The 15,617-nt window shown below is 36.4% G+C and overlaps 4 protein-coding genes across 5 annotated transcripts; 2 read left to right on the top strand and 2 right to left on the bottom strand.

Annotated features, from left to right (window-relative positions):
* The first annotated feature begins 331 nt into the window (after positions 1–331).
* LOC110710614 lies at positions 332–1,051 on the top strand. The gene has a single exon (XM_021888939.1). The coding sequence runs from the start codon at positions 332–334 to the stop codon at positions 1,049–1,051; it is 720 nt and encodes a 239-aa protein (XP_021744631.1).
* Positions 1,052–5,335: 4,284 nt separating this feature from the next.
* On the top strand, positions 5,336–8,841 carry LOC110710519 (protein NRT1/ PTR FAMILY 3.1-like). Its single transcript, XM_021888837.1, has 4 exons — positions 5,336–5,501; positions 6,027–6,244; positions 6,836–7,395; positions 7,716–8,841. Exons 1-4 carry the CDS (start codon positions 5,396–5,398, stop codon positions 8,644–8,646), a joined length of 1,815 nt encoding a protein of 604 aa, XP_021744529.1. The 5' UTR covers positions 5,336–5,395; the 3' UTR covers positions 8,647–8,841.
* LOC110710520 lies at positions 8,720–11,207 on the bottom strand. Of its 2 annotated transcripts, none has more exons than XM_021888838.1 (3): positions 11,070–11,207; positions 9,755–9,884; positions 8,720–9,321 (listed from the first exon to the last, which is right to left on the bottom strand). In XM_021888838.1, the coding sequence occupies exons 2-3, from the start codon at positions 9,876–9,878 to the stop codon at positions 8,927–8,929; spliced, it is 519 nt and encodes a 172-aa protein (XP_021744530.1). In that variant the 5' UTR covers positions 9,879–9,884; positions 11,070–11,207; the 3' UTR covers positions 8,720–8,926. The 2 variants fall into 2 exon arrangements, with proteins under 2 accessions (XP_021744530.1, XP_021744531.1); XM_021888839.1 differs by having other exon boundaries at positions 8,720–9,303; positions 11,070–11,205.
* Positions 11,208–11,651: 444 nt separating this feature from the next.
* LOC110710612 (7-deoxyloganetin glucosyltransferase-like) lies at positions 11,652–14,831 on the bottom strand. Its single transcript, XM_021888938.1, has 2 exons — positions 14,369–14,831; positions 11,652–12,667 (listed from the first exon to the last, which is right to left on the bottom strand). Exons 1-2 carry the CDS (start codon positions 14,829–14,831, stop codon positions 11,724–11,726), a joined length of 1,407 nt encoding a protein of 468 aa, XP_021744630.1. The 3' UTR covers positions 11,652–11,723.
* Positions 14,832–15,617: the final 786 nt, after the last annotated feature.

Here is a 15,617-nt window from a genome sequence, read left to right as displayed (position 1 = left end):
AAATATATCTTTAGTCAATGTCAATGGAACGTGATTCGACGGCAATGGAGGCTTGGAATAGGCTCCGTAACATATTCTAAGACAATCAAAATTCCCGTGCCGTGACTCTTGAACATGAATTCTCCAACACGGATATGGAGGATTTCCCTAACGTCTCGGCGTATTGTCAACGACTCAAGAGTCTCTCCGATCAATTGAAGAATGTTGGGGCACCGGGGATAACAACCGCCTTGTCCTTCAATTGGTCTCCGGTTTGACGGAACCGTACAATGGGGTTGCAACCTTGATAAGGCAAAGCAATCCTCTTCCTCAGTTTTACCAAGCCCGCTCAATGCTTACATTGGAGGAAGCCGGCTTGGCAAAGAAGGCAGCTTCGGCGTCGGCTTCGGCAATGGTGGTCAGTGCACCTCGTGATGCTAATTCGGGTCAGTCTCGAGGCAAGAATAAAAACCAGAAAAAATCTGGTGGGGGCCGGAATTCCAGCACCGGCGGGGGTAGTGGTCAGAACACCGGTGGACAGCAGCCCAGTCGCGGTGGTGGTCCGCAACAGCAGCAGCCGGCCTGGGCTGCAACTCCACCATGGCAGCACGCCTATCAGCCATACCAACCTTGGGGTTGGGCTCCTTGGGCTGCACCTCCCTGCCCATATCCCACCCAAGGTTGGGCTAAGCAGCAGCAAGGCCCAATGCGTCAGCAGCAAGGGGTCTTAGGCCCACGCCCACAACAAGTGTACATGGCTAATCCGCAACAGCAGTCCATGCCTTATGCCCCGACGGATATTGAATCGGCAATGCACACTATGACGTTGAGCCAACCCGATCCCTCTTGGTACATGGACACCGGTGCAACTTCGCACATGACATCCTCCAACGGTAATCTCTCGTCTTATTTTAATTTGAGCAATCATTATAATGGTATTATTGTTGGTAGTGGTCATACAATTCCAATTCATGGTTGTGGTCATACTACATTGCCTTCCCCAAACCCGCCTTTGTCCCTTACTAATGTTCTTCATGCTCCTAAGATAATTAAAAAATTTAATTTCTGTTAGGAAGTTTACGACTGATAATTGTGTGACCGTTGAGTTTGACCCTTATGATTTTTCTGTGAAGGATTATCGGACGGGGATGCCAATAATGAGATGTGATAGCCAAGGAGACCTTTATCCTCTTACTACCACATTCAAAAACTCAACTCCATCGACTTTTACAGCTTTAGCTTCCCCTTTATGGCATGATAGTTTGGGACACCCGGGATCGTCTATTTTAAGGACGCTTTGTAGTAATAAAAGCATTGAATGTACTCATAATTCTAGTACTACTGTTTGCAATTCTTGTGTACTTGGAAAACACGTTAAATTGCCTTTTGTGTCATCGAATTCTAGTACTTCTATGCCGTTTGATATTATTCATAGTGATTTGTGGACCTCTCCTGTTTTGAGTTCGTTGGGTCATCGTTATTATATGCTTGTGTTGGATGATTATTCAAAATTTTTGTGGACTTTTCCCCTAGCTAAAAAGTCGGATGTGTTAAATAAAATATTAGCCTTCCAAGCATTCATTTGTACTCAATTTGAACGACCAATTAAAACTTTTCAATGTGATAATGGGAGGGAATTTGATAACGGTCCTTTTTGGGCTTTATGTGAGTCTAATGGCATGTCATTCCGTCTTTCATGTCCCCATACATCATCACAAAATGGAAAGGCCGAGAGAAAAATAAGATCATTAAATAATATCATACGAACTCTTCTTTCTCATGCTTCCTTACCTCCGTCGTTTTGGCACCATGCTTTGCAAATGGCAACATATCTTCATAATATTCTCCCAAGTAAATTGCTAGAATATAAGTCCCCTCTCCAAATCTTATACCAAAAGGAACCCTCTTACTCTCACTTACGTGTTTTTGGGTGTTTGTGTTATCCCTTGATTCCTTCCACTACCATTAATAAGCTTCAATCTCGGTCCACACCGTGTGTGTTTTTGGGATATCCACCAAATTATAGGGGTTACAAATGCTTTGATTTATCGTCTAATAAAATTATTATTAGTCGCCATGTCATTTTTGATGAGAGTATTTTTCCTTTTAAGGATTTGCATAAACCCACTTCCCATGCGTATGATTTCTTGGATGATGGTCTCAATTCTTATGTTGTCAATCATTTGCAAAGCACATCAGCTAAGTCCACGGACCAGCCCATTTCTTCTTCTCCTAGCTCCTTACGAACTGGGCCCCTTACTCCACCTTCTGGCCCAGTTCGGTCCAGCAGCTCAAATCCATCTTCTTCCCCTTCTCTTAGCATGCCGAATTCTGGTGGGCATAATAGGGCCACGCTGGACCGTGGGCCTGTTCAATTAGCCACGGCCCAATGTGGTCCTACCCAACCGGAAATTCCGAATGCTACTTCTACTCTTCTTGCCACGGCTCCACCTCCCTCAACCCCTATTCCTCCGCCACCTCCTCCTAGGATTGTTACTCGTAGTAGAAACGGTATAGTCAAGCCAAATCCAAAATATAAAAATTTTAGTGCTATGACATCTAGTGTTACGATATCCCCTTTGCCTCGTAACCCCGTTTCTGCTCTTAATGACCCGAATTGGAAATTGGCCATGGATGATGAGTATAATGCTCTTATTAATAATAAGACGTGGGAGTTGGTGCCCCGTCCACCTGATGTTAATGTTATTCGCTCTATGTGGATTTTTACTCATAAAGTGAAATCTGACGGTTCTTTTGAGAGGCATAAAGCCCGTCTTGTAGGTGATGGCAAAACACAACAGGTTGGCATCGATTGTGGGGAGACTTTTAGTCCGGTTGTAAAACCGGCGACTATCCGTACTGTTCTTAGCCTTGCTTTGTCTAAGGCTTGGTCCATACATCAGCTTGATGTTAAGAACACTTTCTTACATGGTGAGCTTCAGGAGACAGTGTATATGCATCAACCCCTTGGGTACCGTGATAAAACTCACCCTGATTATGTGTGTTTATTTCGGGGCTCTTTATATGGTCTTAAGCAGGCACCCCGGGCGTGGTATAAGAGATTTGCAGATTTTGTTGCTACTATTGGTTTCACTAATAGTAAAAGTGACAATTCCCTGTTTATTTATCGTCAAGGGAAAAATGTGGCTTATTTACTTTTATATGTTGATGACATTATTCTTACTGCTTCTTCTGACACTCTGCGGCGTTCTATTATGTCCCTTCTTAGCTCGGAGTTTGCTATGAAGGACTTGGGTCATCTTAATTATTTTCTTGGCATAGCAGTGACAAGACATAAGGGTGGATTATTTTTGTCACAACGCAAATATGCGGAGGAAATTATTGAGAGAGCAGGGATGGCTTCGTGTAAACCTTCGGCTACACCTGTTGAGGTAAAACCGAAGGACAGTTCTACAGGTTCACCTTGTGCCGATCCTACATTGTATCGTAGTCTTGCAGGGGCCTTGCAATACCTCACATTTACTAGACCGAATATCTCATATGCGGTCCAACAGGTTTGCTTACATATGCATGATCCGAAAGAGACGCATATGGCTGCTCTCAAACGGGTCATTCGGTATGTCCAAGGCACGATTGATCATGGTTTGCATCTGTATCCGTCATCTATTTCCTCTCTTGTTTCATATACAGATGCAGATTGGGCCGGGTGTCCAGATACTAGATGCTCCACATCTGGATATTGTGTATATTTGGGTGACAATTTGATTTCTTGGTCCTCGAAACGACAGGCTACTCTATCTAAGTCTAGTGCCGAGGCAGAATACAGGGGCGTTGCTAATGTTGTTTCTGAGTCATGTTGGCTTCGAAACCTGCTTTTGGAATTACATTGTCCGATTAAGAAGGCGACTTTGGTTTATTGTGACAATGTGAGTGATATTCATCTTTCCGGCAATCCGGTGCAACATCAACGAACAAAGCACATAGAGATGGATATTTTATTTGTTCGAGAAAAGGTAGCCCGGGGTGAAGTTCGGGTTCATCATGTTCCTTCTAGGCACCAAATTGCGGTTATTTTTACAAAGGGCCTCCCTCGTGTTCTTTTTGAAGACTTTAAAGATAGTCTAAGCATTCGTCCTCCTCCGGCTTAGACTATGGGGGTGTGTTAAGATATATTCAAAATATATCTTTAGTCAATGTAAATATTTTAGTTACCTTGTTTATAGCTTAAGTATATTTTGTAATTAGCTATTCCCTTATTTGTAGCATAATTAGTGCCTTGAGATAAGGCTACTCAATTGTATATATTGGCTGACAAATTAATGGAATATTCACAGAATTAATTTCCTTCAGTGAAATTAAGCTGAAGAGAACAGGTAGTTTTTTTTTCAGCAATGAGATTAAATTGTTTTTTTTAGTTTATCCAAATTGTGTGTCGCCCAAAAATTATTAGATATGTAGAGTTTATTTAATTCATAAAATTAAGGGCACAACATTTATTTTAAAACAAAATCTCTAGAATTTTCGGTACTGCATTGTTTTTATCACACATCTTCATCAGATTATAATATGTATTTGCTCCAAGCCTCCAACTATGTTCTCTTTACCTTAAAAAAATTAAGTTTTAGGTCTAATAAATTTTGATATTGATTGAAACTAAACTGACCTTTGATAATATTTCGCCACAAAAGTCAAATATGATCTAATTTTTAGGTGCAAAAGTACAATGTTGGTGTTGATATTTTGTTACATGCTTTTCTCACAATAAATACTTTAATTTTGTTTTTAATTAATTTGCAATGCAAGCCGAAGCAAATTAAAAGTATATATCGTATTATAAATAATATAACAAGATCCCACATAACAATGCTTTTTCTTTAAAAAAAGAATAAAAAAAAATAGTGCATCAATAGTGCAAAAGTTACAACATAAAATAGGAAATTAAAGAAGCAATATAATGCCTATAATGTTTTATGTCAAATTTCCAAAATCATTTTTTCCTACTAACATAGAGAATTGGAGAGTGGGAAATTGAAAATTGATGATCATGATGAATATATTATTAGGAATAATCTTTAGATAAAAGTTGCAACATCTTTAACCGTGAGTGATTATATTATGAGTATTAAGACAATGTGACAGGTAATTCGTAAATTAACAATGAATTGGTAGTTGGTGAAGATCCAATGAAGTTTATAAGAAAATATACTAGTATATCCATCATCACTAGACCATAAGAAAGCTAGAATAATAATGCAACGCAGTAATAAAATCGAGGGATAAGGTAGTGAATAATATCTATCACAATAATGGTGGGTCTCACTTCACACTTAGGCACCATGCACGTTCACTGATTCTAGCCTTTGTTGTTGGCTTATAAATACCACCCTTCATTAAACTTCTTCTAGAACTCACAATAACTCTTAACTTCATTCATTAAAATTTTAAATCTACAATAATGGATTTGGAGAAGAAATTAGATGTAGGATATGTTGAAGAAAATATTGAAGATAGTCCTAAGAAGAAGATGCGTGGTGGGATTCGAACATTGCCTTTCATTCTCGGTGAGTTTCTTCACAATTTCACATTACGAGTTACTTCCTTTATCAACATGACTATTAATTCTGAATGGAAGTTACATTAGCAAATGAACCCTTTGAATTCTGATTAAAAAAAAAAACACTTTGAATTCTGTTTATAAGTTAACAATCATTGATCTTTTGCTATGTGTGGAATTTTGTAGTCTTGAGTTGGATTTTAATAATTGTTCTTACCATAATTTTAGTTTAACTTGCTAATCTAAAAGGCCTTGAAAGAAATGTAGGCAAGATTTTTTTTTTTTTTTTTAATATTAATTTAATACCGCGGATAATTTATTAGTTGTTTATATTTTCTATGTTTCAACTTAAATTCTTCAACTTTCTCACTATTTTAAAATCTTGCACAGAACATTCAAACTAGTTTCACGTGCACATTAACACGAGTCTTAAATTATAGCTATGTGGCTAATTCAATTAGTGACAAAAGCTAGTACTAGTAGCATTATTGATTCATAAATGCTAACAGTTGAGTTATTTGTAATTTTGCAGCAAATGAAATATGCGACAGATTTGCTGGAGTTGGATTTCATGCAAATATGATAACATACTTGACCCAACAACTCAACATGCCTCTTGTACAAGCCTCCAATACACTCACCAATTTTGGGGGGACTGCTAGTTTTACTCCTCTTATTGGTGCTTTGATTGCCGACTCTTTTGCTGGCCAATTTTGGACTATTACCATTGGTTCTATCTTCTATCAATTGGTATTTTACTCGCTCTTCGATCTCATCCTTTTATTTTATTGTCGTTTATTTATTAGATACGAATTATATCTATAAATTGAGTCTAGAAGTGATACACATATCTCTAAGAGTGGATTTATAGTCGACTCTAAAAGGACAATCATAAGTAGTTTCCGCCTTTTTGACACATATCTCTAATATTTAACAAGGCACATAGATACAGGATAGTATTTTACTCGCTCTTCAATCTCCTTTTATTTTATTGTCGTTTATTTATTATAAGATACATGATGGTATCAATATAACTGAGTCGAGAGGTGATACACTTATCTCTGAGAGTGGATTTATAATCGAATCTCAAGGACATGCATATGTAGTTTCCACCTTTTTGACATAGATTCCTTATGTCTTAACAAGGCGCATAAATTATAGTGTGACATTTTCACACCTATCTAAGAATTTGTAATGACAAATCTTTTAAAATGCACTAGAAAATAAGAAGACTTACTAGTTATGATGGCATAATAAAGTTCATGTTTTATGTAGAAATTTGTTTTAGCCCTTTGAATTGTGTACACATTGTACAATTTCTAATGTCTTCAATGGTTGCAGGGGATGTTCAGTGTTACCATGACAGCCATTCTCCCGAAACTCCACCCTCCGCCGTGCCCTACACAAGTGAACTGCCAAGAAGCATCAACACAACAACTTTGGGTATTATACATGGCTCTCCTCCTAACAACTATAGGGACGGGTGGCATCCGGCCTTGCGTGGTGACATTCGCAGCCAACCAGTTTGACATGAGCAAGTCCGGTGTTGCAGGGCGCAAGTGGAACTACTTCAACTGGTATTACTTCTTCATGGGACTCGCAACACTAACTGCACTGACTGTTATAGTCTATATCCAAGACAATGTGGGCTGGGGTTGGGGGCTCGGAATCCCAACAATGGCTATGACAATATCGGTTATAGCCTTTGTGATCGGATATCCGCTTTACCTCAAACATAAGCCTGCAGGAAGCCCTTTGGTTAGAATGTTTCAAGTGGCTGTTGCTGCTTGGAAGAAGAGGAATGCTCCGTTGCCAGCTGACCGCAGTTTGCTGTACCAAAACAAGGAACTTGATGCTCTTATCTCTACTGATGGAAGACTTCTGCACTCTGAACAGTTCACGTAAGTTTATTATACAAATACCAGCATTATTTTGTTGACCTGAGTCACTCTAGAGTCATATAAAGTACAATACTAGCTTAGAAAGTATATAAATCACTACAAATCTCGGTATTTTACTAACACACATCAAATGTACCGCCAATAATATTGCAATTTTACAGACAATCTGAACTTATGTCTATCAGAATATTTACGAAGTTTTATGTATATTTGTAATGGTGCATTGCATATGTATGTAAAGTACATATATATTGCCATAACAAAGCTTCATCTTTGTTGAAAACTGACAGTTTAGAGTAATTTTGGTCCTTTACCTGTAGGTGGCTCGACAAGGCAGCAGTAGTAACAGAAGGAGAGGCAAAAGATTCAAAACCACCAAACTTATGGAGATTGTCTACAGTCCATAGAGTGGAAGAGCTGAAATCTATCATCCGGGTGTTACCGATATGGGCAGCTGGAATCCTGCTCGTGACTGCATCATCTCATCAAGGCAGCTTTGTGCTCACACAAGCTCGGACAATGGACCGTCACCTCTCTTCTTCATTTCAAATACCTCCAGCTAGTCTTTCAATATTTAGCATTGGGACCATGCTCATTGGGCTCGTTGTCTATGAGCGTGCTTTTGTTCCTTTTGTACGTAGATTCACTGGAAACCCTGTAGGCATATCATGTTTACAGCGGATGGGGATAGGATACGTGATCAACATAGTCGCAACTCTTGTAGCCTCTCTGGTTGAGAAGAAGAGGAAATCAGTTGCTACTCATTACCACCTTTTGGACAGTCCTATGGCTATTATTCCCATCAGTGTCTTTTGGTTAGTCCCGCAATATTGCCTCCACGGATTAGCAGAAGTTTTCATGAATGTCGGTCATCTTGAGTTTCTGTACGATCAAGCACCTGAGAGCATGAGAAGCACCGCTGTTGCACTCTATTGCTTAACGACATCAGTAGGAAACTACTTAGGGACGATGGTAGTCTCGATGGTTCATGGTTACACAGGAAAAGAGCACAATTGGCTTCCTGATAGGAACATCAACAAGGGAAGGTTGGAGTACTACTTCTTGCTTGTCTCTGGCATACAAGTAATAAATCTCATATATTATGTTCTATGTGCATCGTTATACACATATAAGCCTTTGGAGCAGGTCAAAGACTCTGATGAGCAAGGGGAGGATTTATGTACCCATTCTCCATGGTCAAAAGTTATAGTAGACAAGGATAGCGAAGTTGAACTCTCGAAAGGCAAATAGAATTTGATAAACTAGAAATAGCAGAGTTTAATGTATAACTAATAGAAATGTAATCACATTTCACACTTAATTAGCTGAAAACCTCTGCTTAGTCACCTGCATATAACTAGTTATAGCTTAATAACAAAGCAAATTTGTAAGTTATGCAAGTATTTTTATGATAAATGCATCCTCAACCTACAATATAGTACACCAGAACATGGATCTGTCTACGTACGAAATGCACAAACAGAGCAACCTACTTGGAGTTAAGATTTTCGAATTTAAATATCTGCATGCTTCAACAATCAAATCCAGAATATACACCGCTATCCCTTAACATTCTCTTTTCTTCTTCAACATAATTCTTTCCTCTACTAGTCTGGCCGAGGTCTCTCTTTCTCTTTTCTTTCTGGGCAAAAGTCTTCTTCTCTTTCTGAGTTATAGCAGTTGCAAGCTCTTCTCCATCTGCTAAAGCAGCTCTTGTTTTCTGACGCTCTTTGTATGATTCCTCACTCTCCTGATCTTTTTTCCTATCCTTGCCAGTAGACCAAGTCCAGTCTCGATTTGGATCCTCCTTCGGTGGAGGCACTTTCAGAATAGATAGGCCTCCTTTATAACCATGGCGGCTCAAAGCTTCAAAATCAATTCCGCCGCTTTTTCGTTTTGCAGATTTTACTGCATATAAGAGCAAAACTATGATATATAATAAGTAAATTCTAGAGAAATATTTTCTTGTAGAGCTCAGACACAAGGATATGAACTGCCCTAAATCATTTGAGGTTTCCCATATCCATAATCAGCACAAATCCTCATAATTTTATACATTTCTCTGCCTCACACTGACCCTAAATTCCTAATGCCACTACATTTTAAAACTTTGATGGCGTAATATACACATAATAATTGAATTTAAGACCATAATTTAGGGTTGTATTCTAGGAAGTTCACTTGAATTCAGTAAAAACCCAGATGATCGATTTCCTTTACATACCATGAAAGAATTTTTCCAGCCGCCTCAAAGACACTATCCATGTGAGGAAAAAGAACTCTTTCCCCATTTTTTTGACGAATATTATTTCACACCGATAAACAAAAAAGAATTGAAAACAATAAAAACTTCGAGTACCTCCAGAAGGTTTTCGCGATGACTTTGGCTTTCCAGGCTCATCCTCATCCTCTGATTCAGTATCACTAGATGATGATTCGTCATCTGACGATTCATCTTCTTTATCACTCCATGGTCTTTTCATGGTTTTCTAAACCAAGAGGATCCATAAAAAAAAAAAAAATAATTAGAACATAAATACACAAACTAACACTGCATTTTTTATAACAAAAACATAAATCACAAATGAGTTGGATGGCAAACAGAAGATACATAAAACTACCAAAGAAAATCAAAGTCCTTATGGCACAATACAAGGTTGCACACATTGACCCAACATCACCCAACGCATCACTAATCGCTCTACCCTCCCTATTCCACTAAAGCTTGCCTCCACTTCCATAATCCTTATTCAACCGAACCCCCAAATAGCACAGCACAAAACTCGACTTCATTCATATAGCACGGTATGAAAGCCATACATTCCTCAATTGCAATAGCACAGATGCAATACATCCCTCAATTACCATAGCACGGATGCAATACATCCCTCAATTACCACTGCACAGAACCCTGACATCCCTGAAATAGCACATCATAAATGCCACAAATCACAAATGCCCGTCATCCCTCAATTACCACACAGCACAAAACCCCGACATCCCTGAAATATCCTAAAGACCTAATGCCACAAAATCCTCAGTTAGCTGAGCACAAAAGCCCAACATCCCTCAGATAGCACAGCACAAACGCCCGACATCCCTCAATCAGCACAACACGAAAACCCGACATCCCTCAATTAGAACAGCACGAAATCCTGAAATCTCTAAATCCCAACAACAAGAAAGCCCAATCCTTTCACTTTCAGTTCATTTGGAACCCTCATTTCTCCTTCTATACTCAACAATTCATCATAAATTCTACATACCTTATAGTTTGACAACAAACTCATAGCATCACTCACATTTCAGTTTAAACCCCAAATCCAAAAATCCCAATTGACACTTAGCTTATTCTATCTCCTCTAAAAATCTCATTTTTCCAATTTACTCATCATAGGAGAATACTTAGATGATACGAAGAACTTGTATGTCATAAAAATTCATCCATTTCCCAAATAAAATTAAGCTCAATGTAATCTCCAAAAATTTCTATTGATAAAATTTCCCAATAATTTACGAACTAAATCTTACATATTTTTTTTAAAAAAAAATAATAATAATAATAATAATAATAATAAATAGACTTCAAATTCGTAATTAATTGACATAAAGGCAATAATCGTACAAGTATATAACTGCAAGTTTGCAACTTTGCAAGAAAAAATGAAGATTACCTCAACGAAAGAGAGAAGATGAAGATGTCTGATGAGATTTGGAGCGCAGAGCCGCAGATTAGGGTTTTCGATTTGTATAATTTCTCTGATAGATGGTATGCAAAAATGCTATCATCTGATTGAATCAATATACGACGTCGTTTTTGTCATCACATTCATCCTGGACTTCAAATTCAAGTCAACCATTTATGGAATAATTTAATACTTCCTCCGTTTTTATTTAGTTGACGTGTTTGAAATAGACACATATATTAAAGAGAAGAGAGTGAGTGAAAAAGCAAGTGGAGTAACTTGTAAATGCAAAGTAAAAAGTTACCCTAAAAGGAAAAATGTTAACTAAAAAAACTTCCTAAAAAGAAATATGTGTCAACTAAAAAGAAACGAAGGTAATATTTCCTCCAAAAAAAACATATATTTTGCCAATTACAGTAATTGAAATTACATATTTTGCCAATTGCAACCATTAAAAAATATTGCAAATGTTAATTGGCACTCAATTCCATATTTTTCTCTGATTTGTTTACCAAAAAATGTCCGTTAAAGTTTCCTTAATTAAAAAAATAAAAGTCAACACATTACAAGACTTCTTACTATGACTATAACGTAATTATATTAATCGTCTCATGATCAACAACATATGAGATTAATATTGACTTATTGATGTACTTTTATTACATTATTAACTACTTTCTTTAAATTATCATATGAAGATCCATGTGAACTCATGGTTGCTTCTATTGCAATGTTTCTCCACTTTGCAGCCTTTGTCCCCATCTCTTTACCATTTTTTGTTTCCATCAACTCTTTCACCACCCTCTCAACATAATCTCTTTTAACATGTTCACTCATCTTCATACCAATGCCAAGACAATTACAACAATACCAAGAATTAATCAATTGGTCTGCGGCCGATGGCCAACAAATCATTGGCACCCCATAACTTATGCTCTCAATTGTTGAATTCCAACCACAATGTGTAAAGAACCCTCCAATCGAAGGATGCGCCAATACTTGCTCTTGGTCACACCAAGTGACTAGCACACCCCTACCATTTATCTCTTCCTTAAATCGATTGAATTCAATAGTACAACTCTTTTCAATGACTTGATCAGATCTCACAATCCATAAAAACTTTGTAAGGCTATTTGCAAGCCCCCAAGCAAGTTCAATAAACGTCTCTTGATCGACTCCAACAAGGGAGCCAAAACTTACATAGAGAACAGATTTAGGCTCTTGAGAATCAAGCCATTTCATATACTCATTACTATTCATAAGGGGTCCACTATTAATGGTATCCTTTTTTGATATATGATGATCCACCATCAAATTAAGGGGTCCAATTGGATGAATGTTAGGAAAAATGGTGGAGAGATCTTCTAGGGCATGTTGTTCCAAGGCATCAAATGTGTTGATGAGGATGGCTTCAGACTTGAGAGCTCTATGTGCATTTGACATAACAATATTGAGCATCATATGATTCATATCATTTGGATTCAATGTTCTAATAAAACTTGGCATGTCTTTTAAGGATATTCTCTTCAAACTTGATATCCAATCTATTGACTTTTCAAGATAACCATTTGTGAGGCAACTTTGGTCTGAAAAATAAACAGCAAAACTTTAATGTTTAGGACAAAATAAAGAATATCAACTTGTTGGAAATCATAATTTTGGACTTGAACACAAATTTGTCACTTATTTCTTATTATCACTCTATCATAAAGTAGCGGCATATATATATACTTGTAGTATTTTGGTGGTAAAATGCGACATATATTAGACTAATTAGGCCTTACAGAAATTAAGGGCCTATTCACATTTACTGAACTGAACTTAATTGAACTGAATTGAGCTAAAATGAATATTTTAAGAGAGTAAGAAATTAGGAGTTGTACTGAACTAAATTGATTGAAACTGTACTGAACTAAATTGATTGGAGCTGAACTGAATAGAACTGAACTGATTGAAGCTAAATTGAATTGAACTAAAGTGAAATGAAATTAAGTTGAAGTGAATAGACCCTGAATGTTTTGTTCGTTCGAAAGATGTACATGGAGTATTACTATACCCCAATACAATTTTAAGGAGTTTGAGTGAATGAGTATGTTGAAATTTGTTGTAAAAAATAAAAGGGATTTTCTATATGGTACCCCTAAGTTATTGAGTTTTCTACATTGTACCCTTCTAAATCCAAAGTTCTACAAAGTGTCCTTGAGTTTTTGGGTTTTTTCAACGTGGTACCCTTGAGTTGTAAAATAAATGACTCTAACTTAATTTGACTCAAACCGACACCATCTAAATATGATCTATTTACCACTTCTATATTTATATTAGATAGAGGAATCATTAATCTTCATTATTCGCTATTTAGTGGAACTTTTGTATGATTGTTTGAGATGGAAGATAAGAACTTTTTTTTTGCTCCTACAGTCCTACTTAACTAAAAGACCTTGTTTTAGAGGGGACTCAAGTTGTTAGTCCTTTTTTTCGCATTAAACATGCTAGTTGTGTCTTTGAGGGTGCTAATAAATAAGTCGTTTAGATGCTGTTGGTTTGAGTCAAATTAATTTAGAGTCGTTTATTTTACTAATCAAGGGTACCATATAGAAAAATTCAAAAACTCAAGGGTACCATATAGAAAAATTCAAAAACTCAAGGATATAATGTAAAATAAACTAATAACTCAAGGTCACCTTGTAAAAATTTGAATTTAGGAGGGTATAAGGTAGAAAACTCAAAAACTCAAGGGTACCATGTAGAAAAACCCAAAATAAAATTAATGTGCAATTTTGATTGGTTGAAACTTGAAAGAAAGGGTGTTGTACCACATGACATATACAAATGGCTGTTACCTTGTTGCCTTGTTGGTGATTTTGTTTTTCGGTGCGATAATGCCGATCTATTATATATACTACCTCCGTTACATATTATTTGTAACGATTAGACATTTTTTTTTCTCTACTTTATGTCAAATCGTTGCAAATAATACGTAACGGAGGTAGTAATTACTATAAGTCTATAACTACATGTGGTGGCATGGTGTCTATAATTTATATTTCTTTTTTATTTTATTATCATAACTAATTTAACTTGTATTTGTAGTCTCAGCCCAAAATTAACACTCTAGCATGTATCAAATTCTAAACATAATTTATATTGTTCGAACATGTATAAATTGCATCACTAAATAATATATAAACTTAGACCATTATTAGAATAAAAAAATAATGCATATTAGTAAGTAAAACATAAAGCAAATAAATTCAAGGTGATAAAAATTCAAAACGAAAGTATATTACCTTGAAGGGGTATGATACCCTTGTCAAGAAGTTGGCGACAATGGAAATAAGCCAAAAGGCTACAAGCACTAGCAGTCTCAAGTAGCACAGCACGAATCCCCAATTCTTCAGCCACTCTAAGTGTGAAAGAAGACATACCAACATCGCTAATCATACAACTAACTCGCGGTTGCAAACAATCACTATTACTATTATAATTGTCTAGTAGTTTTGTCACAAGGAGCTCCTTAAGCGGGAGCTCCAATTTATTAGTGACAATAGAGTTGATGGCAGAAAGAATATCTTTTGGATCATCGTCTTCTGGTGAACGATGGTGATTTTTAAACAAGGTTTGGTGGATGTGGTGCGTGTTTATGAAAGTTATGCTAAACTCGAATTTAAAATGGAGGAGTTGAGTAAGTTTTAGCATAGGCCTTATGTGACCTTGTGCAGGAAATGGTACACAAACAACATGATTTTCCATTTTTAGTAAAAATTTACTAGACTATAGACAATAAAATATATGAACAATATGATATCTTTGACTATTTTTGTAGCGGAGTTTGCAATTTAAGGAGAGAAAGAAGTGAAGCGAGATATAAAGATCATTCTTGAATCTTGATAGTAGATCTGAACTACTCCATTGCATTCATTTAGAGCAATAATTATTGTTTCATACTATCTCCGTTTAATGACACGTATTCCTTTTTAGGAAGTTTTTTTAATTGACATGTTTCCTTTTAAGGTAAATTTTTTACCTTGCATTTACAAGGTACCTCACTTGCTTTTTCATTCTCTCTCACTCTTTCTCATCTCCTTAATATACATGTCTAAATTAAACGCGTCAACTAAATAGAAACGGAGGAAGTATATTATTCAGATTAAGTTGACTATTACAAAAACATCAGCCTGTCATGATTCATGAATGTACGTAGTAGTTAATTTTACAATATAAAATAAAACTTGTGAATTCATGAAAAATCAAATTTGTCTTGCATGCAAATAATTAACGAATATAAATAAGCAATCTGTTTCACATGCTTGACCGTTTGATTATGATTTAATTCTTCATTTTATATTATACGTACCATATTATTAAAAATAATTAAAAAAAAAATTATACGCAAGACATACATTTTTTAATTAGAAAAGTTTTTGATATACAAAGTATATTTTGTATAAATCAACATTGTAAGTAATATTGTTTACATGTGAATATGTGATTTAGATCTATCATTCTCCTCAAGTCCTCGGTATGTGAACTAGATGA

The sequence above is a fragment of the Chenopodium quinoa genome, unplaced genomic scaffold (assembly GCF_001683475.1).
Source record: "Chenopodium quinoa cultivar QQ74 unplaced genomic scaffold, ASM168347v1, whole genome shotgun sequence".
Taxonomy (NCBI): Eukaryota; Viridiplantae; Streptophyta; class Magnoliopsida; order Caryophyllales; family Amaranthaceae; genus Chenopodium; species Chenopodium quinoa.
Note: the sequence above shows the minus strand (reverse complement) of the source record. Positions and strands in the feature narration are given on the sequence as shown.